A 25,733-nucleotide genomic window follows, 5' to 3' on the forward strand; every position below is an offset into this window, starting at 1 on the left:
GTCTCGAACAATGGACATAATTTGGGCCGTAACCCAATAGAGGCACCCATAAGGCCCAACTTTTGGCCCAATATAAATAATCCAGTAGGCCCAAAGAAAAATAAAAACAAGCATACCATCGGAAAAGTCCAAAGCTTAGGGTTTTGCGTATCTCTCTTGTGCTGGCAGTCTCTGCTTGAGAGCTATCATCGGAGGGAGACTCAGAGTCCTCAAACGTCCGCCATGCCTACCGTCAGCGTCGGCCGCGATCGTCTGTATGCAGCTCTAGGAAAAACATACAGTGAGCTCTCTCTCTCTCTCTCTCTCTCTCTCTCTTCATTTAATCGATGCATTTACCTGTGAATTCCGAAATTCACACTTTCTCTCTGCGGTGTTGAATTTGAATCTGACAGCTCAGGAGGAGTTCGAGGAGTTATGCTTCGACTTCGGCATCGAGCTCGACGACGTCGTAAGCAGTTTTTACAGTCTCTAATCTTTGTTTAATTTAATTTAATTTTTGCTTAATTTATCTGATTTATCGTGATTATTGTGTGTTTGTAGACAACTGAGAAAGCAATTATTCGGAAGGAGAAACATTTGGATGATGAAGGCGGCAAAGGCGACGAAGACGAAGAAGTTATTTACAAAATCGAAGTTCCGGCGAATAGGTACATTGTTATTTTTCGATTTCGATTTCTGTGTTGAATTACGTATTTGAAATGAGAATTCACTTGATCGGATCGGTTTTGTGGATCGATGTCTTTTGTGTTATCATACTCCATATGGGTTTTAATACAATGTTGTTGTTTGATTTTTATGTAGATACGATTTGCTTTGCCTCGAAGGGATTGCTCAATCGCTGCGTGTTTTCAATGGGCAGGAGGACATTCCAACATATAAGTTGGCAAACATTAGTAAGGAGTCGATGATTCAAATGCATGTGAAATCAGAGGTAGTTATATTACGCGAAAGGAATATTGTAGGTGGTTTTAGTTGATGGTGATATTGTTGAGCTTACAAAGGTGTCTATCCACTTGCAGACTTCTTCCATTCGCCCCTTTGTTGTCTGTGCTGTTTTAAGAGGTGTAACATTTGATGAAGCGAGTTATAACAGCTTCATCGATCTCCAAGACAAGCTCCATCAAAATATCTGCCGGTAATATTTTCTGACTCATAGATTTGATTCTGTCGGTAATCTTTTATGACTCATAGATTTGATTTTTTTATTTAGTTTGGCATGTTCTCATTTGCGCCAATCTCATTTGTATTATGTTCCACGCCTATCTCTTGGACTAGGCCAATCCATCTGATCTTAAAGACCCTTTGATGAATCCCTGTTTCTTTTCTCGTCTTGCTATGCTGTATTGGAGCGGCTTAGGATATAAATCACTTCAAGTTTATCATAGAAACAGATGACTAAGTTTAAACTAGATTAAGATAAGAGTATAAACGAATCAGAGTATTTCGACCCCACTTAGTGGGAAAAGGCTTTGTGTTGTTGTTGCTTGAAGCGTAAGAATAGCAAGACAAATCAGACTGAATGCATCAACTTACGATAAGAGCTAATGCTGGTCATTTGTGCAAAGATCGTCCGCGGTTATTCAGCTCTAGTGTTTACACCTCTTGTCTATTTTACAGGCGAAGAACCCTAGTTGCCATTGGGACTCATGACTTGGACACATTACAAGCCCCTTTCACATATGAAGTGAGCTTTTGAAACTTGTTCACTTTGCTACATTATTATATTCTGGATTTCTTTTATGAAGGTTCATTTGGTTTTGGATTTTATTGCAAAATTATGGTAATGGTTTAGATTCTTTATTGAAACTTATGGTTCTTGGAATTAAAAGTAGAAATTTCTGTCTTAAGCGAAGATTTCTTGGTACAGAATGCATTTCAATGAAAGTATTTTCATGCCCTTCTTTGATTGTTAATTAATTGTACTTTTTCACATACACAATCCAATACTACTTGTGGCTTACAATTCTCTTTCCATGTTCAGGCTTTGCCGCCTTCAAGCATAAATTTTGTGCCTTTGAAACAGGTAATTCTTTAAATTTTATAACATTGTCAATTAGTTGTAAATTTAGTAATAACTCTAATTCTTTAAATAGTTTGTTAGCACTAATATCATGTTGTTTTGATTTTTACATTAGGTGAAGAACTTCAGAGCAGATGAGCTTATGGAATTTTATAAAGTGAGTTCCTAACTGGTTGGTTCTTAATTTTATCTTCCTTTTCCCCTTTTTGGGGATGGGTTATAGTTTGTCCAAACCAAACAGCAAATAGAATTTTAGAAACCATTTCCATAATAGCTAATTTGCACAAATCTTTTCCATAATTTCCTTTTTACTATGACCTAGTAATATCGTGATCCATGTTTTTACCATCGTATTCTTGCAGTCGGATTTGAAGCTGAAGAAGTTCTTGCACATAATAGAGAACTCGCCTGTGTTTCCTGTTTTATATGATCACAAGAGGTATGATAATTTCTTTCGCATACATAAATTATTTTGACATTTCTCATCATCTTTTAACTACCTCCTCCCCTTTTCCTAGAGTTGTAAAGAGCTTAACTTTGTTGGGATTTTTTCAATTACTGCTTGTGTAACATAGTGTTGATAACTATATATATATATGGCTTTGTATTTCTTTAAATCTTGATAAGTGATATTCCGTTTATTTTGGCAGAACTGTTTTGTCTTTACCGCCCATTATTAATGGTGCACATTCAGCAATCACATTAAAGACAAAGAGTGTTTTCGTAGAATGTACAGCCACTGATTTGACAAAAGCCAAGATTGTTCTGAACACAATAGTAAGAACCTGAAATTTTATAATGCTTTTATTTCCTAGTTTTTGGTTCACGTGTCAGTGGACGATGGCATAACCTTTTTCCTTTAGGTAACGGCATTTTCAGCATATTGTGAAAAGAAATTTGAGATTGAACCAGTTGAAGTGTTATATTCTGATGGAAGCTCACATGTTTATCCTGATTTATCCATCTACAACATGGATGTTTCTCTATCGTATGTCAATAGTTATGCTGGAGTATCTTTAGAAGCGAAAGAGGTATATCAATAACTGCATGTTACTTATTCCATTTTCATTCTTTAATATTGCTTACTGCATCCAATAATGTTTTTATTTGCGTAATCATATGTTGCAGGAATAATGCTGTTATCGATTGCATAACATCCCTTTTCATGAACTATAGCAGATTTAGTTGATATACTGCATCCTTTTGCTTTTCTCATCATTCTTTATTATTGTGTAGGTTACTGGTCTGTTGAAGAGGATGCAATTGCATGCTGAGCAATCTAAATCTGACAATATTACTGTATCTGTACCTCCAACCAGAAGTGACATTCTTCACCCTTGTGATGTTGTGGAGGTATAATTAGTCATGGTGGCAATCTCACTGGCTTAATAAACCAAAACTCTTTTCCCCTTTTTTCTTGACAAAGTATACTCTTTTGTGTTTAGGATGTTGCAATTGCTTATGGATACAATAATATTCCAATGAGAAAGCATATTCCAACGAGCGAGCCTGTTTCTTTGAAGCCACTAGCCTTGAATGAGTTCACTGAACTCATCAGATCAGAGGTTTGTAATAAAGATTTGTCAGTTGATACATAACAGTTTTAAGTTGTACCTTATACTTAATGGAAGTGTGGCTTATTCTAATTTCTTTTGTGTTGCTTCAAACTTGTGTTAGATTGCAATGAATGGGTTTACAGAGGTCTTGACATTCATATTGGGCTCGTGGAAAGAAAACTTCCCCATGTTAAGATGTAAAGATGACAAATCAAAGGCTGTGGTCATTGGTAATCCCCGCTCATCTGATTGTGAGCTTGTCAGAACGAGTCTGATGCCTGGCATTTTGAAAACTGTTAATAACAACAAAGATCATCCGAAGCCCATAAAGGTTTATGTGTTACAAAGTTATCTTCTACAATATATTTTCTCTTCTGGGGTTGCACTTTTTTTTTTCTTTTCTGATAAGTTATTGAAGGAATTATAGCAAGGATGGATATAACTCGCATTGCATTGTAACTTTTCATCTGTTTTTTATTTTGTTATAGATTTTCGAAGTGGGTGATATAGTACTATTGGATGAGAAGACAGATGTTGGTGCAAGAAATCGTTGCCAACTAGCAGCTCTGTACTGCGGTGCTACGTCTGGGTTAGAGGTACAATACCGAACATCCTGGTGCATACTGTTGGTTTGTCCTGTGTTAGAACCTAGTGACATTTACGAGTAATAATTACATATTGCTTACCTTTGCTTTCTGATCTGCAGTTGATACATGGCCTGGTGGACAGAATTATGGAAGCGGTTGGGGCTTCTTTTGTTCCTCTTGGTGACAATACAGGATACTTCATTGAGACTTCAGATGTGAGTATATCTTTTAATTTTGTCTTTTGCTAGCTCTTTAGATTGGTACGGATGATTTACGTGCAATTTTGACATGTCCTGAAGGATCCCGAGTTTCTTCCGGGGAGACAAGCCAGCATCATCTATAAAGGGAAGCGCATTGGAATTTTTGGCATTTTACACCCTGAGGTACATATCGGAACTAAGTTTTTTGACAAGGCTACAGATTAGATACTGCACTATAAACTTTCACATTCCTGCTTTGAGTTAATCATGATCGATAGTCGATTTCTACTACCTTAATTGTGTATTTTTGGGTCTTTTCAGGTGCTAACCAACTTTGACATTCCTGATCCGTGCTCCTATGTAGAACTTAACGTTGAGAGCTTGTTGTAGGTCTCTATAACAACAAATGTAAGATTCGTCTTTCATTCTTCGCATAGGTTTATACCTTTTTATTTTAAGATCTTCCTCTCTTCTTCTCTTGCATGCACATCTGCTTTGCCGTGCTCATTTTCGTAACTTTTATTCTCGGTAAAATTGCAGGTACATTTGTGTGGTACCTAGTTGCAGCTGACTACTCTAAAAGACATAGTCATTCTTCTGCACGAAGGATTAATACAAATTCAGTAAACCACAAGGGGGAATACGAATGTCAGTTTTCTTCTCTGGATTTCCACTTTTATTAAACTCAAGTCGCGTATGGTGTTTATCTAAAAACACCGATTGTAAGATGCATTCATATTTTCATACAAGCTACTATTTGTTGCCAAACCGTAACGTTGAGTAGAGATCTCTTATTCATTTTTTGGGTACGGATGGCTACCGGTTTTGCATCATCGTGTTTTGTTTCGGTTTACCATCAAATTTTTCGGGTGACTCTACAGAGTGCGGTAGTAGATTGAATGTTAAAAGAGAGTTGGAAGTTTACTCATTTATTTTACACGTACTTTTTCGTCCTCTTTTATTTAGTCTGCAAACCAGAGACCAAAGCAGGGCTCGACAAAACGGAGAGTATCATATGACTAATTACGATTCACTTGTAGTTCGCCGATTCCGGAATTTTGTTTATCATACCGGATCGGATGGCTGCAGACATAAACGGGAATAAGAAAGTTTTGGGGATGCATCCTACCTTCAAAAACGGCTTTTCGGTGGTTTTGTAGATTCACCCGAACTCGAAAAAAAATCGTGAGTTATAGTTCACAGTTTTTGCGTAAAATTCGAATCCGTCAAGATCTTCCGAGACTGACGAAATCACACATAAAAGTTCACAAGTTTTTCACATTGACTAAAAATTCTTCAAGATCTTCCAACTTCGTACCAGAGAAGCTCACATGTTTTTCATATGGGCTATAAACGCTTGAAGATCTTCCAACTTAGCATTCGAGAAGCCTGCAAAACAGAGTATCGTGTTACCAAAATTGGAACTCCAACGCCCTAAAACGAAGTCCAACTTACAAGTAGACTTGACATTTTTCACCCGACTCATTAAAATTAGTATTCGGGTGGGTGATAAACGGGTCGTGTGGTTAACGGGTCAACCCGTTAAATAACGAGTCATTTTGGGTGAACCCGCGAAACCCGTTAACCACCCGTTAAGACTCGTTTGTTGAGGACTTTTGGAGACGTGAGGAACCTGAGCCCTGAGGGTTTTCTGTTGAAATTACACAAAAGTCCTCAACAAACGGGTCTTAATGGGTGGTTAACGGGTTTCGCGGGTTCACCCACAATGACTCGTTATTTAACGGGTGATTAACGGTTTAATCACCCGACCCGTTTATCACCCATCCAAATACTAATTTTAACGGGTCGGGTGAAAAATGCCAGGTCTATCAGCAACCTAGCAGCTAGAAAGTTCAAATTTCCAGGACAGATTACTAATGCTGGCATTAAGTGGAGTCGGCTGTATGAATCCTAGAACACCATTGCGCTCGGTTTTGCACCAGGTCTTCCATTATATTGTACAAACATTTAAACATAGTAACTTCGTCGAAGGTTTCAGACACAAGACGGGGAAAAAAGCATAGGGAAATATGTAAATCCATGTTTCCTAATATCATGAGTTAAAAATGGGTGCTAAAGAACAGTAAATTTATACATATTTGGAGGAAGCATTTAGTTACTTACCCTGGAACATCTCATGGTAAGAGTTTAGTTCATATTGTTGCAAGGTCGCATTGACAAGCGCAGAACAACGATCTCTCGAAGCAGACTGTCCTTCTAACGATTGGATCTCTCGATTCAGCGCAGCATTCTCCTTACCAACCTGCGCACGTATTCCATCGAAGATATGTCAATCAGGACGTCAAGGAATTCACAATTTCATGCAGACAAGATATATTCTTGCAACTTCAGTATCGTATTTACCTCAGTAAGTTCATTCCTCAACAAATCCAGCTCGGCATCCAGGTCTGCGTCAACTACTGCATCTTGACATAAAGAAGCGTCGACGGGTGGTTCATCCTAGAAATTAACTTTCTTTGGTCAATAAATTAAACAAGTTCACAGAACGGAAAGAATCAATGAACTGATAACAACATATATCCTTGGCCGGGTCGAACCCCTCTGGAACTCGAAAAACGTAGTCCAGGCAGTACTGCTCCCAGACGGCCAGCTTCTTATCAAGATCTGATTGAACCTTTTTGCGGATGATATCAACACCCTACAGAGGAATAAACGAACAAATAAACAAACAAGTAAACCCCACAGGGGATTAACGAAAAAGATTGCACCTTCTTATACGAAAATTATAATCCTCAATCAATTTCATTTTGGAGGGTGAGCTTTGGCGCAACAAAAAAATTGCTACTTTGTCACCCAAAGGTCATGGGTTCGAGTTTCTTTTGTAATCCTCAATCGATTTTCTTTTGTTTTAAAATAATCAAATGTGTTGACGACTACTCAAACAAAACAAAACAAAGAAGTTCATAGAATTTGTGAAAGGAGAAACCTTGGAATTATGAAATAAATTGAAATTAAGCAAATTGGGGGCAAAACACAAAAAGATGAAGAGTAGAAATTAGAATTATACCCTGGATAGATCTTGGGCTCTCTCAGTGCCCTCAGTTTTCAGAAAGGTTGATGCTTGTCTGAAAAAAAAAACCCAGAAAATTTGTAATAAATTACAAAAATTCACATCTAATAAGAAAAATAATAATAAAATTAATCACCACAACAAATAATAAGTATGATCATTGGAAAGAGATTTACTGGTGGAAATGATCGAAAGCGTCGTCGACCAAGTCATCGGCGACGTTAAGACGTCGTTGATGAACAGCTGCGGATTCAGATTCAGCGAATTGAAAGCTGCCTCGCTTTCACTGCCTTCCATTCTTGACACGCGCAAGCTCTATGCACAGAAACACTCGCAATTACTCCACAGAGAAGCTCGATTTCCAGATTCGCACTAGGGATTTTCCCGCGCAAAATGTCCGAAATGGCGGAGGAGAGCGGGAAGGGAAGGGCTTGAATTTCGAAATATGAAAAATAAAAGCAGTATTCGATATTTTAATTATACAGCCTCCAATTGGTTTGTTTTACGAAAATTTTAAAACTTGAACGGTTTAAATCTCTTTCTTTCTCTTAAACGGTTCGTATGTTTCGATCTTTGAATTACAAACACAAAGATTTGGAGTGGATCTTTATCCTTGAGTACACAAGAAAGCTAGTGTTCTCCACAAATAGGCACCTGAGAGCTGGCTAATTTATTTATTATATTGCACACATTGGCATTGTGCTACTATCTTGCTTTTTACGATAGATTTTTTTCAGTGTGTCGGAAATACAGTTTAATACACCAACAATGGAATACCAAATTTAACCTGAGAGGAACTGAACTCACTGAAACAAAAAGAGGGAAAGGGAGAATTCTTTCGCTTAATCTTCCTCATCAAACAATTCGGACCCTTGAAATTTGATTCAACGGCTAAAGTTATTATAAAGTTTAAAGTAGGCTCGTGTTTTTAGCTGTTTGATTAAATTTCAAGGATTCAGATTGTTTGATGAGGAGAATTAAATGGAAAGGATCCGAAAATGATCTCTTTCCCAAAAAGAGCCCTGCATTTTGTACATTCTGCAACACAAACTTTTCTCGCTCCCAAAGTTTTCTGTAATTCGTAAGTGGCCACCAGAATGTTTCCAAAATTTCAGAAAGCAACAGATAAAGATGCGGACGTTTTTAAAAAAACGGACCCAATTTTACTGCGTTTCGAAGCCACACAAGCATGGCGAGGAAGAGCTCGAAAGTTCAGGCTCTCTACGAGCTCTGCCAAACGGTATTCACGCCGTCAGGGTCTCCTCCCCCTTCTTCTCCGGCTATCAATAAGCTCCGTTCTGTCCTCGGTACCTTCCCATAAGTTCTTCTTTTTCAATTTTTAATTAAATTGTTCATCCGATACGTAATTTATTAAAAGTTTGGAACTTTGAAATTGGGTTTGCTTGTTTTGGTTGTGTAATTGAAGAATTGAGTAATATATTTTGTGGGGTTTTGGTGAATTGGAAGACTTTACAGAATTTTTCACTAATTACAGTCCAGAGTAACCTTTTTTCAGAATTAACCGAGTTTACCTCTTGATGGAGGAATGTCCCGCATTGAATCTGATATATAATTTAGCAGTGAGAATTTGTCTGCAAAGCATGTTTGTGTTATATAATGCGTGCATTGTTGGTCTTGGAGGTGCGATTTCAGCTCTAAAAGAAAGATTTTAAATCCAAAGTGCTAACTTTGTTGCTGGATTGCTTATCGGGGTGAAATCCGGTTGGATCAAGAATCACATTTCGTTTGTTTTCGCGCCATTTGCATCGAAGTTGCTATTGTTTTGATGATATAGACTTGGTTGATAGGGCATTGTTGCTTATTGATACTGGAGACCGACGCTACCAATGATATAGATTTGCATAGACCGGTGTATGTGGAACAGGAAGCAGCTTGGTTTAGTTTACATAAGGAATGTGGAATGTCTCATTGGTTAATTAATTGACAATAATGTCTTTGCCTTTGTCTTCTGTTGTCGCATACGTTGTGTTAATAAATACGTGTCTTTTATGCACACTAATTGGATTCCTGCTAAAAACGTGCATGAACCCGAAAGATCTTGAGGCCTAACTCAAAGGTGATGACAGTTTCAGTTCCTTCATAACAAATAGAAGACCAGGATGCTCAATGTCTCAAATATAATTTCCCCGTTCCTATACGTTATGGATACACCATATGATAGTATTTGTCTTAATTTTCTGATATTCTTTTGAATTCACAGATGCGATGTCTCCTACTGATGTTGGGCTTAAAGAGGAAAATCAGGATGATGATCGAGGGCTTGGTTTTGTTGGACTTGACCAACTAAAAAAAGTTTCTCGGTGTGCTCAACCAATAACGTACTTGGATATGTATGAAGGTGATAGTTTTACGGTAAGCATTATAACTTACCATTCGATAAGGAATTTAGGTTCTTCGTTATATTTGAAGCTCTCTGAAGTTTATACTCTCACTTTGAGCAAATGATTTTATGCAGATGTGTATATTCTGTTTTCCTACTTCCTCAGTCATTCCGCTTCATGACCATCCTGGGATGACTGTTTTTAGCAAAGTTCTTTATGGCTCTTTGCACGTGAGATCTTATGATTGGGTTGAGCCTGCCCAGGAGATAAAGGGACCAAATTACTTTCCAGGTCTGCTTTTTCATGTAATTTTCAGTACGTACTTACAACGATGATTATCAATATACATTGAGCACGTCGAATGATCAGAGTTTCTACTGTCGTTTCTGATTGTCCTTTATTTGATACGAAAATATAGTAGACAGTGAGCATGGTGAATGATCTGAGTTTCTAGGGTTACAAATGGCGGTTGTAGTGATTTTAAGAAGCTAGGTTTCATGAGAGATATACAACCGTATGCGATGCTCATGATTGTCATACTTCGAGGGCTTAAATACGGGAGAACTAATGAGATTATGAAATTGCTCTCCAATGTAGTAAGATTGGCGAAGCTGGCAGTTGACAAGGTTTTAACACCACCATGTGGGACATCAGTTTTGTATCCAAGGAGTGGGGGCAATCTGCATAATTTCACGGCAGTCACTCCTTGTGCTGTTCTTGACATTCTCACTCCTCCTTACAGAGAAGATGCAGGCAGAAAATGTACCTACTACCGTGATTACCCTTATACTGCCTTAGGTAAGTAACTTTGATTTCTACTTAGCGTTTTCTTTCCTTCGTGAACTTAATCCGCATGAATAGAAAAACTGATGAGTTTTGCGGTCTGCTGAAAACTGCAGCTACAGAAAACGGAATTAAATTAAAGGATGGTAGAGAAGAGGAGTATGCATGGCTTGCTGAGACAGAACCACATAATCTTTATATGCGCTCGGGAAATTACACAGGCCCGTCTATTCAGGTTTAACTCTTACCAGTATCGTTAGTGATGATCACTAAATGAGCCCATGCTTCTTATTGTGTTTGGTTTGGCTTTGAAACCCTAGAAAAGGCATTCCATTGCGGTTGGCCACAGAAGGCTAACAACGAGGTACCTAAGGCACCAAGAAGCGAATTGAGAAAAGAGCGTGTTGTTAGACGATGATGTCAAGTTTATTGAGTCAAGTCATCCCGTAGTCCCCCTCCTTGCTTGCTTGTGTTAGCCTTCTTCATTAACTAACTCGGCAAAGTTGTGATTGTGATGATTGCAATTTGCTACCGCAGTTATTATGAATGCATCAAAGGATCTTGATTAATATTAGTGATTAGTGAAGCTCTCTTTGAGTTTATGTTCGTGATGCTTTGTTGTGTCATTCAAACATGGTCACGTCCACACTCGAAAACACATCACAGGACACTCCTCCGATGGTTAATGCTGTCGTTGAAATGACAAAGCGATTTGGGAACTCAAAAACGCTTTCAAAGGTAAATGATGTTGTGCCTCTAAAACATTTCAAGATTTAGTCGACAAGTTGAAATATGATACAGTGCATTACATTACAATGCCACACAAGAACTACAAAGTCGAACTGGATGCCTGTCGTTCGACCGGTTCCATATAAACTCATGAAGATGATTGATCGAGACCAGCAACTTCTTTATTGACCGAGATGTTTGGATTGAAGACGAAGAAGCCCGGTGTCTTGTGCCCAGAATTCGGCACATGGAACTACCCTAAAGACACCTAACTTGATAACCTCTATAAGAATTTGTGTAGATTTTCCAGGAAATCTGAATTGGATGGATGCTTAGATGACTTGAATGAATGATCTAGTAAAAATTTCGAAGCTTACGGAGATCTGAAAGCTTCGCCAGCATAACGCACATTGCCGAGTTCCTCTTCAATACGCAGAAGCTGCATCCAAATCAAAACACAGATGAAGAGAGAATTTCAGTCACTCTTCAATTCAAATGCTTTGTACACCTTCAGGAAAACAAGTCATAAGTTGATGGTGTTGGGGGAACGGAATTGTTCCAGTTTTTACCTGATTATACTTGGCCAACCGCTCACTCCGGCAGGGAGCTCCGGTCTTGATCTATACGGAACAAAATGAAATCCGTCAACTTCGTGTACAAATGAAGTCGAATGATCGATAGCATAGTTATAGAAATTAGCCAACAAACCTGTCCACTGGCCAAGCCAACGGAAAGATCAGCGATAAAGTTATCTTCAGTTTCTCCACTCCGGTGGCTGACCATGACACCCCAACCTGCAGCTTTCGCATCGAGTGCTGCCTGAATAGATTCAGTTATTGTGCCAATCTGGTTGACCTGCAATTCAGAGGAAGAAAATGAGCTCATCAAGATACTCAAATCACAAGGTTGATACCATTTATTGGAAAACAACTGCAATCAAATATGCTCGCCTTTAGAAGTAAGCCATTGCATGCCTTCTTCTGAATGGCTTCAGCAATTTTTGTTGGATTTGTGACCAACAAGTCATCTCCGACGAGTTGGATATCGACAGAAGACTGAAGTGAAGACCACGAGCTCCAATCGTCTTGGTCGAATGGATCTTCAATGGACACAATCGGGAATTCCTTAATGAACTCCTTGTACAGCTCGCCAAGGTTCGGAGGAGAGAGCACATGGGCTCCGTCATTTGGTTGTTTCTTAAAGTTGAGATCGTATTTCCCTTCTTTAGTGAGAAATTCCGAGGCTGCAACATCCATTCCGATTTTGATCTGCATCGTTGACATTGCTGTGAGTCCACATAACATATTTCTGTAAGTTCATTTGCAAGAGATAAAGAATGCCAACGCCTACTACGGTCCTACCTTTCCGGTGTAACCAGCCTTTTCGATAGCATCAATGAGCAAAACCAGTCCCTCCCTGTTATCCTGCACATTGGGAGCAAACCCCCCTTCATCTCCAACATTGCAAGCATCCTGTCCATATTTTGCCTTGATAATTCCCTTTAGTGTATGGTAAACTGTTCCGTGCAAATACAAAAGACGCTGAAAACTCAGTTAATCGATAACAAGTCAAGCGGTCATAGGCCGAAAATGAATAAGAAATCTGACTAACCTTCACTACCCATGCGGAGTGCCTCAGCGAACGAGGATGCACCCACAGGCAGGATCATAAACTCCTGCATTGCCAGATTATTTCCAGCATGGCTGCCTCCATTGATCACATTGAAAGCCGGGACAGGCATAACGAGCTCCTTTATTCCCGACACTTCCTGGATGTGCTTGTACAATGGCACTCCCTTTGCTCCTGCTCCCGCTCTACACACGCTCAGAGATACTCCCAAAATGGCATTGGCCCCCAGTTTCGACTTGTTTGGGGTTCCATCGATTTCCAGCATAAGTGCATCGACCTCATTTTGATTTCTTGGAAAAATGAAACGAAGAGCAAAAATTTCAGAACTTCACACAGCAAATACGCCTCAACAATTCATATAAACATAATCAAACAGCTTCTGGAATGGCTAAAAGTGCTTTCAGGCAGCCAAAAATGCTTCAGACACCGTTTGAAGGGGCAAATCCCTGTGCTTTCTTGAAAAGCACTTGAATTTTTAGTGAAGATTCCGACATGCTTCTAACAAAATCACTTGGAGCAAGAGCACTTATGAGCATAAGTGCTTACGATAGAAGTCCCCGATGGGCTTCCTAACGGTCCCTTAGTAAATTTTTCTTTAACTTTACCAAAATTTGTGAACTTTTTCTAACATCTATTGCTAAACTATTACTAAACAGAATTAAGAAATGGGTTAACTATAAGAGTGATTAAACAAAAATAATTAAGCTTAATTAACCTGACATCGACGCCAATGAGCTTGGGTCCCAAAATCTCATTGATATTCTTCACAGCAGTGAGCACACCTTTCCCGCCGTAGACCGCCTTGTCACCGTCCCTGAGCTCCAACGCCTCGTAGATTCCGGTAGAGGCGCCACTGGGCACGGCCGATCGATACAGATCGTCGGTGACCAGATCAACCTCGACGGTCGGATTGCCCCTGCTATCAATGATCTGCCTCGCCTTCACCGACTTGACCTTGTACTCCTTGGAGACCTTGGAGGCCGCGGCGGGCGCGACGGCGACGGAGCATTGGACGGAGCCTGAACGACGCCGGGCCGGGCAGGGGACGGCCGTGGGGAGCTGCTGGGGTCTGGGTTGGGGTTTGGAGGAGAGGAAGGGGTTTTGGAGGAGGTTAGTGGTGGGCTGGGTAGCTAGAGCCATGTTTAAATTTCGAGAGAGAGAGAGAGAGAGTTTTAGAGAGAGAAAAGTGTTTGGAGGGTGAGAAAGTTTTGGGGGAGAGAGATTTAAAGTGGTGAGAAAGTGTGGGAAAATCCGTCGAGGAGGCGATGAATATAATGTGGGTTGGTTGGTTGGTTGGTTGGTGGTGTCGTTTGGCCGTTGAGACTGAAGCAGCCAGCTTTGAGAGGGGAAGGTAGAGGGCTGTGCGTCACGTGCGTGTGCGCGTGGGTTTCTGTGCTGAGGTGGCATGCGGGGTCCGTTTAACTACTTCGAAAATTTTGGGTCCCGCACAACTAAATTTGGACTTTTGAGCCCAAACCGAAGGAGAAGTTGGTAAGGCATTAATCAGCTTATGGGCCACACACAACCCAATATAATGAGGGTAAATTTGTAATTATCTCTCTTTGAAACTAAGGATAAAATAAACAAAATTTCTCCAAGAGAAAAATACTTTATCTGCTACCTCAAGAGAAACCTACATAAAACGAGTTGTGTACTTTAGATTTTTTACTAACTCTTGCTTTCTTTTCACCCCTGATAATCCAAGTCCCAAAAGTAATAGAGGATACTCTAACCATCAGTGGCGGATGTACAATGGGACCAAGGTGATCCTAGATTCCCAAGATCACCTGGAGTATGAGAGATATATATGTAAAGGTCTTCCGATGACCTTTCAAATATTTGGCACGTACATGTCACTTTTGTTATTGTTGCTTCATGCTCTGTATCTATTAAAAACTTGAACCTTTAACACTAAGGCTCCCAACATTCGAATCCTGACCACACCACCAAATATACAAAAATGTCTAATATAAACAAAAATTTACTTTCATTTATGCATAGAAAATAATTATGTAAAAAATATTTGAAATTTCCACGTTGGTTCACGTCGCACTATCAAACCGTCTCCCTCTAAACAGCAGGCGTTCTTCACTACGTGCATGACTCAGTTTTACACATCCTTTTCAAATTTTGGACTCCCAGGGTTAACCGCAACGGTAAACACGACGTGTCCTATTTATCGCCTCGACACGTGTTGCCTCCGACTCGAATACAACGTGAGAATCCCAAATCCGTAAATAATTCGAAAACCGAGTCCCATTCGGAGACGCCCATTCAAAATTAAAAAAAACCAAAAATTGCAACCGTTTACGTCGTATTAAACTCCTATAAAACAGTTACTTAAACAGATAAGCATACACACAAAAAACGAGTCCTCCTTTCCCTTGCCTCTCAGTCTCTGCCTCTCTTCGTTTCTCGTTTTATTGTTTCGTTTTCAGTTTTCAAAAGAAACAAAGCACCGGCGAATCGAGAATTAGGGTTTCTTGTTTTCCATCATTTCGTTTTTAGTTTTCAGAATACCATTACCAACAATGTTTCGCGTAAGCAACGCGGTGGTGGGGATCTTAAACTTTCTCTTCCTCCTCCTCGGCCTCGCCTCCATCGGGGCCGGGATCTACTTCCAAATCCACGGCGGCACCCACTGCCAAAAAGTTCTCCAAACTCCGCTCATCATCGGCGGCGTCTTCTTCTGCGTGGTGTCCCTTCTAGGGCTCACCGGCTCCTGCTGCCGACTCAACTCTCTCCTCTACATCTACTTAATCGTTGTCTTCGTGGTCATCATCGGGCTCATCGTGTTCACCGTGTTCGCCATTCTCGTGACGAACAAGGGGATAGGGCAGGTGGTTTCCGGGAGAGGGTACAAGGAGTACAAGAGCGGAGACTTCTCGCACTGGATGCAGCATTACGTGGTGAATGATAAGAACTGGGGTCCCATCAAGAGTTGCTTGATCGATGCGCAGATTTGCAAGAGTCTTGGCGGCGACGTTCATGAATCCCAGGCCGAATTCTACAAGAAAAACTTGTCTCCTATACAGGTTGGTTATTTTTCTCGATTTTTAATTTTAATTTATTAATAACTTAATTATTTAATTATATAATTTTGGGTCTGATTCAATACGTATATATATACACACATATATTCGCGACCAAAAAAAATATATCAGTAGTGTCACTGGGTCACTATTGAAGTTAATTAGATTAGTGATTGTTTTGCGAATCCGCTTCTCTCTAATTTTATAGAATTTAGAGTAAAGTTGCCTATCATTTGTCAAAAATAATTAGAGTAATATTTATGGCCTGCAGAAAACTGTGGTAAGATTTAATTAGGTTAAAAAGGGGTTTAGTCGTTTTTATTTTACATCCATATTTACAAAATTGTTACAAAATGTTTATTAATTAATCACCATTTTGTTTTTGGATTTGTTTATTTATTTTGGTCTATTACTCCAAAATTAACTCCATAAATTATTATAGAGTTTGAGTCCGACCATATAATCAAATAAATGAGTAACTAAATTTCTTTTTTTTTTTATGTCTTTGCTTCACATATATTATCAATTTAAAAGTCGTGATTTGTATTTATTTTAGTAATACAACGACAATAGCGTACGTCGTTTGTTGAATGAAAAAATTAATTTGGATTTTGGTTTACATTTTGGACTGCATGCGCTGTTAGGGTTTGAGCGTCTACGTTGAGTTACGTACTGATGTGTTATTAATCAATGATTTTTGCTCATAAAATTTGGACTAACTAATCAAATGTTTATACGATGATCAGTCTGGTTGCTGCAAGCCGCCGTCCTACTGCGGATTCGAGTACAAGAACGCGACGTTCTGGGAAGTTCCGAAAAAAGGGCCGGCGGTCGGAGACAGCGACTGCAAAACGTGGAGCAACGAGCAGAAGAAGCTGTGCTACGAGTGCGAGTCGTGCAAGGGAGGAGTGCTGGCAAACATCAGGAAGCAGTGGAGGAACTTGGCCATATTTAACGGGTGTGTTATTGTACTGGTGATTCTCATCTACTGCGTCGGCTGCTGTGCTACCAAGAACAATCGCTTCAGTACTTACAACAAATTTAGAGGCGGCGCTTGATTTGATTAGCTTAATTATGATAGATAATCCATCCCAGCTGTAGTATTAGTTCAAACTAATTCAATTGTTTTAGTTACTTCAGATGTTGTTTATCATCGTGTAGGATTGATCCTAGCTATCTAGGTGCGTGTAGTGTTGTTGTTTACATTGGTTTTAAGTACTTATTTGATTAGTTAATTACTTAATTAGTACATGCTTGAGTCTGTTTAATTTGATGCGTACGCAAAATAAAAGAAATCAACTATCGATATGGAAAAGGGGTAAAATCCAAACCTCTCCCCTATATCGGTGAGATATGGGAAAATAAATAAAAAAAATTCGTCGAATGCAATCAATATTGTTATTCCTGAATTTCGATGATTTTAACGGTTTGATTTCTTACGAACAAAACTCGATTAATTTTCGTAGTAGGCAGTTAAACGAACAATACACATTCCTTAGTTGTTAGGGACGTGCAATCTAATTTATCCCTTATAGTTCAGGGTAAGAGTTCGTAGATTGGTATGCGAACTCATATTATGATGCTATCCACACCGTCCGTTTTTATGTGGCAACCATTTTGATGCTATCCACACCGTCTATTTTCTTTATGGCTCATGATAATGGATTTCACTCTCCAATTAGTAGACCAAGTCAGCCCATATTCGGACCCGATATAACAAGACCCGGCCCAGTAGGTTATTTACCGTCTTGTATCCCGGCTTTCCCTTTCTCGGATGAAAAAGAGATGGAAGGTGGATACTGGATAGACGGGTTTATCCTCAAAAGTGAATCGCATGTCTCTCACAAGACAAGACGCCAGTTGACGAAAAATTGGATGAAATTGGGTCAAATCTAGCGTTAGGGAGTAAATTGAAGTGGCGTACCCGTAATTCATTAAAACGAAGCATACAAGCTTTGGCTCAGTTCACAACTACCAGAAAAATGTGAATTCTAACCGATGGAAACCTGACAAAATAATTTGAGTTCTACTACTTGAGGAAGGTACAAGCAAGAAACAAGAACAGATATACCACGAGTGAGGTCGCAAGTTCGAGGGTCCAAGTCGGGTGTAACAGCATTGATGGAATATTCGGGACCAAAACCGAACCGCATACCCAACCAGTGACAAGAGCTCCAAGTCTGCAATGGCAGCAATGTGTAAGTAACGAGAAGAGTGAGGGAAGAAGGTAGACAACTATGGCTACTGTCCAAACTTACCCAAAAATGGAAGCTCTGGCCAAGCTCTTTGTCTTCTCGTTGAGGAAATAGATGCACGCTGCCAAGGATACCGCCACCTGTAGTAACAAACATTTCGATTGATTGCAAGTTCCAAAAACAGGGGCACCAACTGCGTAATCTATTTTCTGCGTACTTATATGCAAATTATAGTGTTTTAATCAAATATCAACAACGGGGAAGGGTGCATTTACTAGTATGAATCTATGATAGAAAAGCATGGAAGGATGGAGATACAGGAGAAAAACAACATAAAGATTCCAATGTTGGATTCAGCAAAAGAAGGTAGGCATTTGCTATGTACGTCGAGAAAGGACTATCTAAAGTCTAAATGTGTCAGCAAGGCATGCTTCACAAAGAGACTGCCACAATGCCACTACCATATTCTATTCCAAAGTGTTGGGGCTCATCATATGACGAGAGCAACTCAATCAAAGATATCATCCACATTGTGAACAAACGAAGATGTTTCATGAAAGGCTTAACGGATATCTAAGAATAGCATAGCGAAAAAACCAATGTCTAACTAGAGAGTAAAGCTCCGCCCCTAACTTGCACAAATCAGTCACAAATAAAACAAGTTTTAAATCGATGCTTCCGATAAAGGATGCACTAAGGACAAGCCGATATTAGCCTACGCATTCAATTACTATGACCGAGGGCTTCACTTGGATAACAGAAAATGATAAAAATGGCATCAGGTGTGATTAAAAGATAAAAGGCCATTCGAGCATTGTCAATCACAACAGAAAATTTGGAACAAACCTGAAATGCAGGTCCACCTTCAGCTGAGTTCATGATACTCCAGCCACCCATGAACGTAAAGAGGAACAATCTTCTAAAGATAACTTCAACAGGAGGAACTTCCACAAAATTGAGCAAGTTCTTAACCCAAGGCGGAGACTCTTCAACCGTCTTTTTTAACTTGCTCTTCAGATTAATTTTTGTTTTCTTCCTCTGCTGGAAGCTGGTCATCAAGATTTTCTCAAAAGCAGCTTCAATTGATTCTTCGCTTCTTTCATGTCCAGCATACTGTTGCAAGAGAAAATTGCGCGATCCCCAAATTTCTTCCTCAGACGCATCATAGGTCACACCAAGACGTTTATACGGATCCCAAACACTGATTCTAGGGAATTTTGGAGCATTACCTACAGAGGCAACAAAGGGAAATGAGCAAAGGGGAGCCATCCACTTATCCTGGAGGAACTCTCAAGGCAGATATATTAAACCACTAAGCACTGGTACTACATATCCAATGTAAGTTCTAAGGGTCGGGTATAATAAAAAAGAGTTATCCTTCAAGCTCGCGTTTTAATCATTCACCACATAGCACAATGGATAGCTGCCAATCCATCCGAGGGACGAAAAAGAGCGGAGTGACAGACACAACTACTTGAATTTCGATGCTCACAAAAACTTTGCTTGCTAATTGCAATCAACTAAATTTCAACTAGCAGAAGCAAAAGTTTGTGTCTTTTATCCTTACTACAAAAGACGGTTCAAATCGTTAAAATACATTACAAGGTGGGCACTGCAAAAACATGTCAAAAGTTGTGTAAAAAAATTGGTGCCACAAATCTGCCCCATCCTACAATCTAAATTCTGAGTCTTGAACAGTGAAATCAGGCAACAAATGAATAACAGAAATTCCCCAAATTACAATAAAAAGAGCTAAAAACTTTCACTTGGAGAAAGTTTGAAATGAACTTTACCTCCATAAGATGTATCAGCAGCAGCAGCACATCTAGGAGCTCGTACAACGGAGAAACAAGTTCGCAGCTTCTTCGAATTTTCGAGAAATTTACTGCAAGAAAATAGACAAATCAATAGATATAATAACATATATATACATATCAACAGAGAGGAAAGAGAGGAGAGAGAGAGGAGAGAGAGAGTACAGTTTGGGGCCGAGGAAAGTGGTGGTGAAATTGGGGGAGGAGACGGAGACGGAGGCCATGATTTTATTTTTTTTCTGGGGGAAGTCTGCGAACGGAGAAAACCCTAATCCGAATGGTGGTTTGACGTCATGGAAACAGCCTCCGAAGCTGCAACTCAAACGGGGCTTTTGGTGGTGGCTGGGGATGGAAGAGGAATAACGATATCCGCTGCCTTGTGTATGTCAACAGAGTAGGCCGACCCCAACTACCTTTGTATTACTATGCGCAGTGCGCACCCCTTTTTGGCTTATTTACATCAATGCCCTCGAATCTCAATTTTAGTCTCATTTTACTTCTTGTAACTAAAAATGTGTCATTTAGGTATCGTTTGGTATGCAGATGGAACGAGACGGAACGGAATGGGACGAGACAGAACGGGACGAAACGGAGAGGGAGCAAAGATGCATTCGGATGGAAACTAGGAGGAAGAAGAAGGAGACGGAGAGGTTATAATTTTGTGTTCCACGGATGTGGAACAAGTCATTCTAGGGAGTGAGGCGGAACGAAAATTCACCCAAAATTCGTCCCGTGGAACAACGCGTTCCACCCGTTTTAGGCGCACCAAACATGAAACGGAACGCCTCGTCCCACTCCGTTCGATCCCATCCCACGTACCAAACGGTAGCTTAGTTACTAAGTACTATAGTCTAGTGGTATTCCTCTTCACTTGTAAGTGAGAGGTCTTATGTTTGATTCTCGCCAAATGCAAATTTAAACCACATTATTGCTAGTCCATTATAAAGCTAAGCGTTGCCCCCTCCCCTTAGTTCTTAGATAATATCGATTGTTTAAAAAAAAAAAAAAGTGTCACTTAACACCCAAAAATCAGCTTTGCGCCTTCGTTAGTATAAAAATTATTACACGCTCCGATCGATTTACATCTCCTATGATTAAAAGTATTTTTCTTGCACCCGAAGTTCTGAGTTCGATTCCTCTTCTTCATCAATATCGTTTGTATAAAAAAAACTAGAATATATAGAGGTCAGAATTGAATTACAAAATAGACCAACTAACATCCATCAAAGAATCACACAAGAAATGATTTAGAAGCTACTCAGTCGGATCCAGGAAGAAGCTTTCGACCAGACTCTGCGGATGTGCTGGTTGTGCCAAAACGTCTCACCGCTGCTGGGACGACTCTTGACGGCGAAATGACCTCGGCGAAAGATGAATTGTACGAATCTGTGTCTAAACGGCTCTGTAACCATCCCTTGCTTCCTGAGGACCCATCTGCTACTGTCCAACAGTTCTTAAAGCCTAGACGGGTTAGTGCTCTTGCAACTATTTTTCCTGAATCCGACTACCTATTTACGCGAAACAAAAACAAGAACGAAAGTGATGTCGTAATTTAGCTACTTAATATGATCCGGTAGTAAATTTTAAGAGTTGGAGCTTAATACGAAAGAACTCACGAGTCCAGGATCACGATGCTGGAGCCTTTGTTAACTCTCTTGAGGTAAGAAATCTTGAGAGCTGCTATCTCTGCCTCTACTTTCTTCGCGTTTCTGACAAGGCCTCTCAATTTGTTCGGTAGTTCTTCCAAACTGGATGGAAAAAAATATTAGAGGCGACGAAGAGTTCATAAATGGGATGCAGAAAGGGTACAAATTAGAGGGTTGAGGATGCCGGGGAGAAGTTACTCACGGAATGGCAATCATTTTGCTTTCAGCACTCGATGGTAGGCGGGGAATGCCAGCCTTGTCCTTGTCCTTCTCTGGTCGAATATCTATCAGAAGGTAATTCTTTGTTGATATAAGCAGGAGTAAGCGAACCTAGAGTTAGTACAACACAAAACCATAGCATATTTAGTCCATCTGAACCAAAACTTGCAATCTCAATCAGCTTTATATCTTCTTAATGTAAGTACTCGAATTTGAAACTAATCGATATGGTGCATAAATGCAGTTCTACAAGCTATTTCAAGCAGGATATATCACTGTTTATTGTTGTTTCAAATATGTGTACCCTTTTACAGACATGAAGCAATTCCATTTCGTAATAAGCTTATATACCTTGATAACCACGGACACGGAGGCTAAAAGAGAGGGCAGACCAGATGGGAGGAAGAAGGAGGTATGCGAGGAATAAAGCTCCAGCAGTTCCCGCAATGACAATAGGATCTGCAGATGAGATGGTCTGGATAGTTGATGATGCAAGGGGCTTGGCCTCTTCAACTGCTTCGGTGGTCTGCCCTGCTGCATCAGCTACCGTCTGAGACCAAATCGATCGTTCAGTCAGCGTATTTAATTTGAGTAAACAGAATACTTTGTACACAAGTCTACCTTACAATTTGTTCACCTAAATTTATATGGAAGTGCGTCAATGCTCTACTAGCGATGAATGAGACTGCTTCCAGCTACATTATATTTATGAAACTATATCCTGACGTAGTGAACCTCAAACAACTACATTTCCTAAAATTTTCAAGTTTCAGGAAATGAACACTACACACCTTGTAAGTATTTTAAAAACAATCATGCACGTGAAATCGAAAGTTCACCAAAACATTCACTGACATTATGAACCTAAAGCAACGACATTTAGTGGCGTCTGTAACTCAGTTGGTTAAGAGCATTCTCCTTTGCATCCAAGGTCCGAGTTCGAATTCCCCCCTCCCTTAATATCTCTTATACAAAGAGAAAACAACTACATTTGAAAAATTACTAGGTCTTAGAAACGAAAATTGCATTGCTTATAGATATCCAATAGTCAGGTACCCGAAATCAAATCTCAATTCGAAGTTCGAACCACCTTCTGATTGCATGTGTAGTTATGCTCTGAAAACAAGCAATTCATTGAGCTTTTTAATAAATTGCGGATAGATTATTGCAAGTAGCAACTGAATTGTTGAAGTAAAAACCTTTGCAGCACTGAGTACAGTCTGTATGTCAACCCCAGAGCCATGGATTGCTTCTTGGGCAATCTTGCCGGAGAAGCAATCTTCAGCGCCTGCTCTCCGGCCTGTTTCCCAATCGGCAACGCCGCATCAATGCCGGGCTTCACTGCATTCAGAACAGATTCCAGAACATGCGCCGTGCCGTCGAAAACTGTCGAACCCACTTGCTGCATCTGATCAATATCGTCTGCTCCACCGGCCAATTCATGCAACAAAACCAGAAAGATCAGAACTTTGAAGTTTGAACAATTGGCGGCAAACCCAATTCAAAGAAAACAACTTTATACAGTTCTTTCTTCAGTGAGTGATGAGACAATCTGGTCCTTGGAGAGGCTGAAAGCTTTGGCTTCAATGGGGGAGGTGAAAAGGCCTAAAAGGGAGATTGTGGTTGATGTTGGTAGGGAAACAGAGGTGGGTCTAAATTTGGGTGGCTTGAGAGAAAGTTTGGGTGGAGGCAGGGAGGGTCTTGGGGTGGCGGAAGCTCTGATGGCCATCTCCACCGCCATCGTTGCCACCTCTCCCACTTAGTCTGAGTGGCAGATGATGAGTGTCTTTTGTCTGCATTTCTTTAAGAAAACTAAAAAAAATGGTTTGAAAATTTTAAGTTTTAAGGATAAAGATAAAATAAATGGTAAAATAAATAATACCAGGTTTGATTTTTTAATGTAAAATTGTGATTTTTCGATAAAGTAAATCTATTCAAATGTTTAACGGTGTAGAGTAGATCTATTCAAATGTTTTTTATTTCATGGGTATTTAGGACTATTCACATGAGTTTTTTGCTCTATTTGAAAAGTTTTTATAAAATATGACATTTATGAAATTAGGTGTTAAATTTTGGTTAATATTAATAAATACTCGGTATTATAATACTTGCAAAATCAAGGACGGAGCTAGAAATGTTTTTGACTGGGGGCGTCCTAAAACAACCAAGTAAAATAATGGGTGTTAAGTTGTTGAGGGTCAGATACAATGAAAAATCTCTAAATTAAAAAGTTAAATTTTAAATTGTAATGTCACGAATGGATGAAGTAAATTCATATAAAATACTTTGCAGTAAAATTTTTATATCAAGTTATGATACTTCATCGGTTGAATCCAAGCTATTTATGAAACCCCAGTTCAATTGAGTTTGATTTAGGTTAGAAAACGTGGAATATTCGGAACCAAAATCAAAAATTTAATTGTTGTTTTAATTGGCATGACAATTTTTTTCATCACCCAAAAATCTGAGTGGGGGCGGATGCCCCCTCTGGGCCTTAGATAGCTCCACCCTTGCGCAAAATGTGTATGAGTATTGTTCGGCCATCTCTTAAAAAATATGTTGAAAATATTTTGATATAACTAATTAATTTTTTTCTTCATAGACTTTTTTCAATTGTGCATAAAAATACGAGTAAATTGTAGCAATGGTCCTTCAACTTTAATCAAATTGGAGCAATGGTCCCTCAACTAAAAACCCATTACCATTGGTACCTCAACTTATCAAAATGTGTAGCTATAGTCTTTTTCATCAATTTCGTCAAAATTTTGTCAAAATAAGTTATGTTGGAATAACCATTTATATAATTAGGGTCTCTCAACTCATCAAAGTGTGTAATTATGGTCCTTTTCGTTAACTACGTCAAAATTTTTGTCAAAATGAGTTATGTTGGAAGGACCATTGCTACAATTCGGTTAAAGTTAAGAGACAAATTCTCCAGTTGAATTAAAGTTAAGGGACCATAGCTGCACGTTTTGATGAGTTGAGGGACCAATGGTAATAGATTTACTAAATATGAAAAGAAAATAAAACCACAAACTCAAATGCCTTGTTTGATCGCTAGGATTGGATAGAAATGGCTAAGTTAAAGATACATGCAGTGTGCATTCTTATAAGTTGCCAAATCCACATTGGAGAAGTTGAGGAAGATAGCAATGCCAATACTTGCTGTTATTGGGCTACAAAATGGAAAGTTGAAGAACTAGAACTCATGTGTAAACTATCAACTCAGATGTATGTATGTATGTAAAGGATCAGTTTTATGGTTGCAAACTTCCAACCATACAAAACGAGGCTAATCTACCATAATAATTCCGAAGATCGAGTTTTCAATACTTATAGTTGCAGAAGTTAGCTAATTTTCAAAATTGAGGTGAACCTTGTAAATTTAGCACCAAAATCTATGTGTCCTAAACCACGTCTTCAAATGAAGCAAAGCTTGAGATAGAGGGAGAGTGGTTCTTGTCTTTCCTGATATGGAGAAAAAAATTGGGTCAAAAGAAAAGTTCATTTTGGAATTTTATCAATAATCTGTTTGTGTAGACGGAGATTCGGTAGCTTTTAATCCTAATGTAAGGAATTATAAAGAGGAAATTGTAGAAATAGTCCTCAATTTTAACCTAATTGGAATAATGGTCCATTAACTTAAAATGTGTGACTATTAGCCCCTTAACTCATCAAGACGTGCAACCATGGTACTTTTCGTCAACTTTGTTAGAATTTTCATCAAAATAAATCACGTACCACACACGTGGTCTTTACACCATGACTCATTTTGACGAAAGTTCTGATAAAGTTGATTAAAGGAACTGCTCGTTTTGATAAATTAAGAGACCATTACTACTATATTCTCAAGTACAAAAGAAACATTACATGGCTAATCATACCACACATGATGCGAAAATAGATACATAATTATATACAATTAATAACACCTAAAGTTTTATTTGAGA

General features: G+C 39.3%; 7 protein-coding genes and 1 long non-coding RNA gene across 9 annotated transcripts; 4 read left to right on the forward strand and 4 right to left on the reverse strand.

Moving 5' to 3' along the window:
* Positions 1-122: 122 nt before the first annotated feature.
* Positions 123-5,161, forward strand: LOC103437944 (phenylalanine--tRNA ligase beta subunit, cytoplasmic). Its single transcript, XM_008376473.4, has 19 exons — positions 123-280; positions 393-448; positions 541-647; positions 802-931; positions 1,020-1,135; positions 1,618-1,684; positions 1,982-2,023; positions 2,136-2,177; positions 2,383-2,459; positions 2,671-2,797; positions 2,884-3,051; positions 3,257-3,373; positions 3,466-3,585; positions 3,698-3,907; positions 4,065-4,172; positions 4,283-4,378; positions 4,463-4,546; positions 4,685-4,771; positions 4,904-5,161. The coding sequence occupies exons 1-18, from the start codon at positions 223-225 to the stop codon at positions 4,751-4,753; spliced, it is 1,794 nt and encodes a 597-aa protein (XP_008374695.1). The 5' UTR covers positions 123-222; the 3' UTR covers positions 4,754-4,771; positions 4,904-5,161.
* A 332-nt stretch (positions 5,162-5,493) lies between these two features.
* On the reverse strand, positions 5,494-8,092 carry LOC103437943 (protein MIS12 homolog). The gene is made up of 7 exons (XM_070823306.1): positions 8,085-8,092; positions 7,571-7,666; positions 7,392-7,449; positions 6,903-7,022; positions 6,728-6,823; positions 6,488-6,626; positions 5,494-5,752 (listed from the first exon to the last, which is right to left on the reverse strand). Exons 1-7 carry the CDS (start codon positions 8,090-8,092, stop codon positions 5,691-5,693), a joined length of 579 nt encoding a protein of 192 aa, XP_070679407.1. The 3' UTR covers positions 5,494-5,690.
* A 338-nt stretch (positions 8,093-8,430) lies between these two features.
* On the forward strand, positions 8,431-11,093 carry LOC103437942 (plant cysteine oxidase 3). Its single transcript, XM_070824192.1, has 5 exons — positions 8,431-8,701; positions 9,616-9,767; positions 9,871-10,027; positions 10,334-10,534; positions 10,636-11,093. The coding sequence occupies exons 1-5, from the start codon at positions 8,584-8,586 to the stop codon at positions 10,758-10,760; spliced, it is 753 nt and encodes a 250-aa protein (XP_070680293.1). The 5' UTR covers positions 8,431-8,583; the 3' UTR covers positions 10,761-11,093.
* A 156-nt stretch (positions 11,094-11,249) lies between these two features.
* LOC103437941 (enolase 1, chloroplastic-like) lies at positions 11,250-14,490 on the reverse strand. The gene is made up of 7 exons (XM_008376469.4): positions 13,593-14,490; positions 12,860-13,167; positions 12,610-12,764; positions 12,199-12,516; positions 11,957-12,103; positions 11,818-11,868; positions 11,250-11,687 (listed from the first exon to the last, which is right to left on the reverse strand). Exons 1-7 carry the CDS (start codon positions 14,282-14,284, stop codon positions 11,622-11,624), a joined length of 1,737 nt encoding a protein of 578 aa, XP_008374691.2. The 5' UTR covers positions 14,285-14,490; the 3' UTR covers positions 11,250-11,621.
* Positions 14,491-15,233: 743 nt separating this feature from the next.
* Positions 15,234-17,158, forward strand: LOC103437940 (tetraspanin-11). Its single transcript, XM_008376468.4, has 2 exons — positions 15,234-15,912; positions 16,656-17,158. The coding sequence occupies exons 1-2, from the start codon at positions 15,409-15,411 to the stop codon at positions 16,965-16,967; spliced, it is 816 nt and encodes a 271-aa protein (XP_008374690.1). The 5' UTR covers positions 15,234-15,408; the 3' UTR covers positions 16,968-17,158.
* A 657-nt stretch (positions 17,159-17,815) lies between these two features.
* Positions 17,816-20,382, reverse strand: LOC103437939 (protein CHAPERONE-LIKE PROTEIN OF POR1, chloroplastic). Its single transcript, XM_008376467.4, has 5 exons — positions 20,084-20,382; positions 19,898-19,989; positions 18,951-19,333; positions 18,168-18,244; positions 17,816-18,089 (listed from the first exon to the last, which is right to left on the reverse strand). Exons 1-5 carry the CDS (start codon positions 20,140-20,142, stop codon positions 17,939-17,941), a joined length of 762 nt encoding a protein of 253 aa, XP_008374689.1. The 5' UTR covers positions 20,143-20,382; the 3' UTR covers positions 17,816-17,938.
* Positions 20,383-20,933: 551 nt separating this feature from the next.
* LOC103437937 (calcium sensing receptor, chloroplastic) lies at positions 20,934-23,570 on the reverse strand. Its single transcript, XM_008376466.4, is given in 7 exon segments — positions 20,934-21,426; positions 21,535-21,666; positions 21,767-21,894; positions 22,100-22,333; positions 22,983-23,050; positions 23,053-23,205; positions 23,299-23,570. Coding segments are annotated over 7 exon segments (1,191 nt in total). The 5' UTR covers positions 23,525-23,570; the 3' UTR covers positions 20,934-21,176.
* LOC139197230 (uncharacterized) lies at positions 21,664-22,627 on the forward strand. Of its 2 annotated transcripts, none has more exons than XR_011582439.1 (2): positions 21,664-21,858; positions 22,098-22,627. It is a non-coding gene; the product is annotated as an uncharacterized lncRNA (long non-coding RNA). The 2 variants fall into 2 exon arrangements; XR_011582440.1 differs by having other exon boundaries at positions 21,847-21,981.
* Positions 23,571-25,733: the final 2,163 nt, after the last annotated feature.

Source organism: Malus domestica, chromosome 06 (assembly GCF_042453785.1).
Source record: "Malus domestica chromosome 06, GDT2T_hap1".
In the NCBI taxonomy this organism is placed as follows: domain Eukaryota; kingdom Viridiplantae; phylum Streptophyta; class Magnoliopsida; order Rosales; family Rosaceae; genus Malus; species Malus domestica.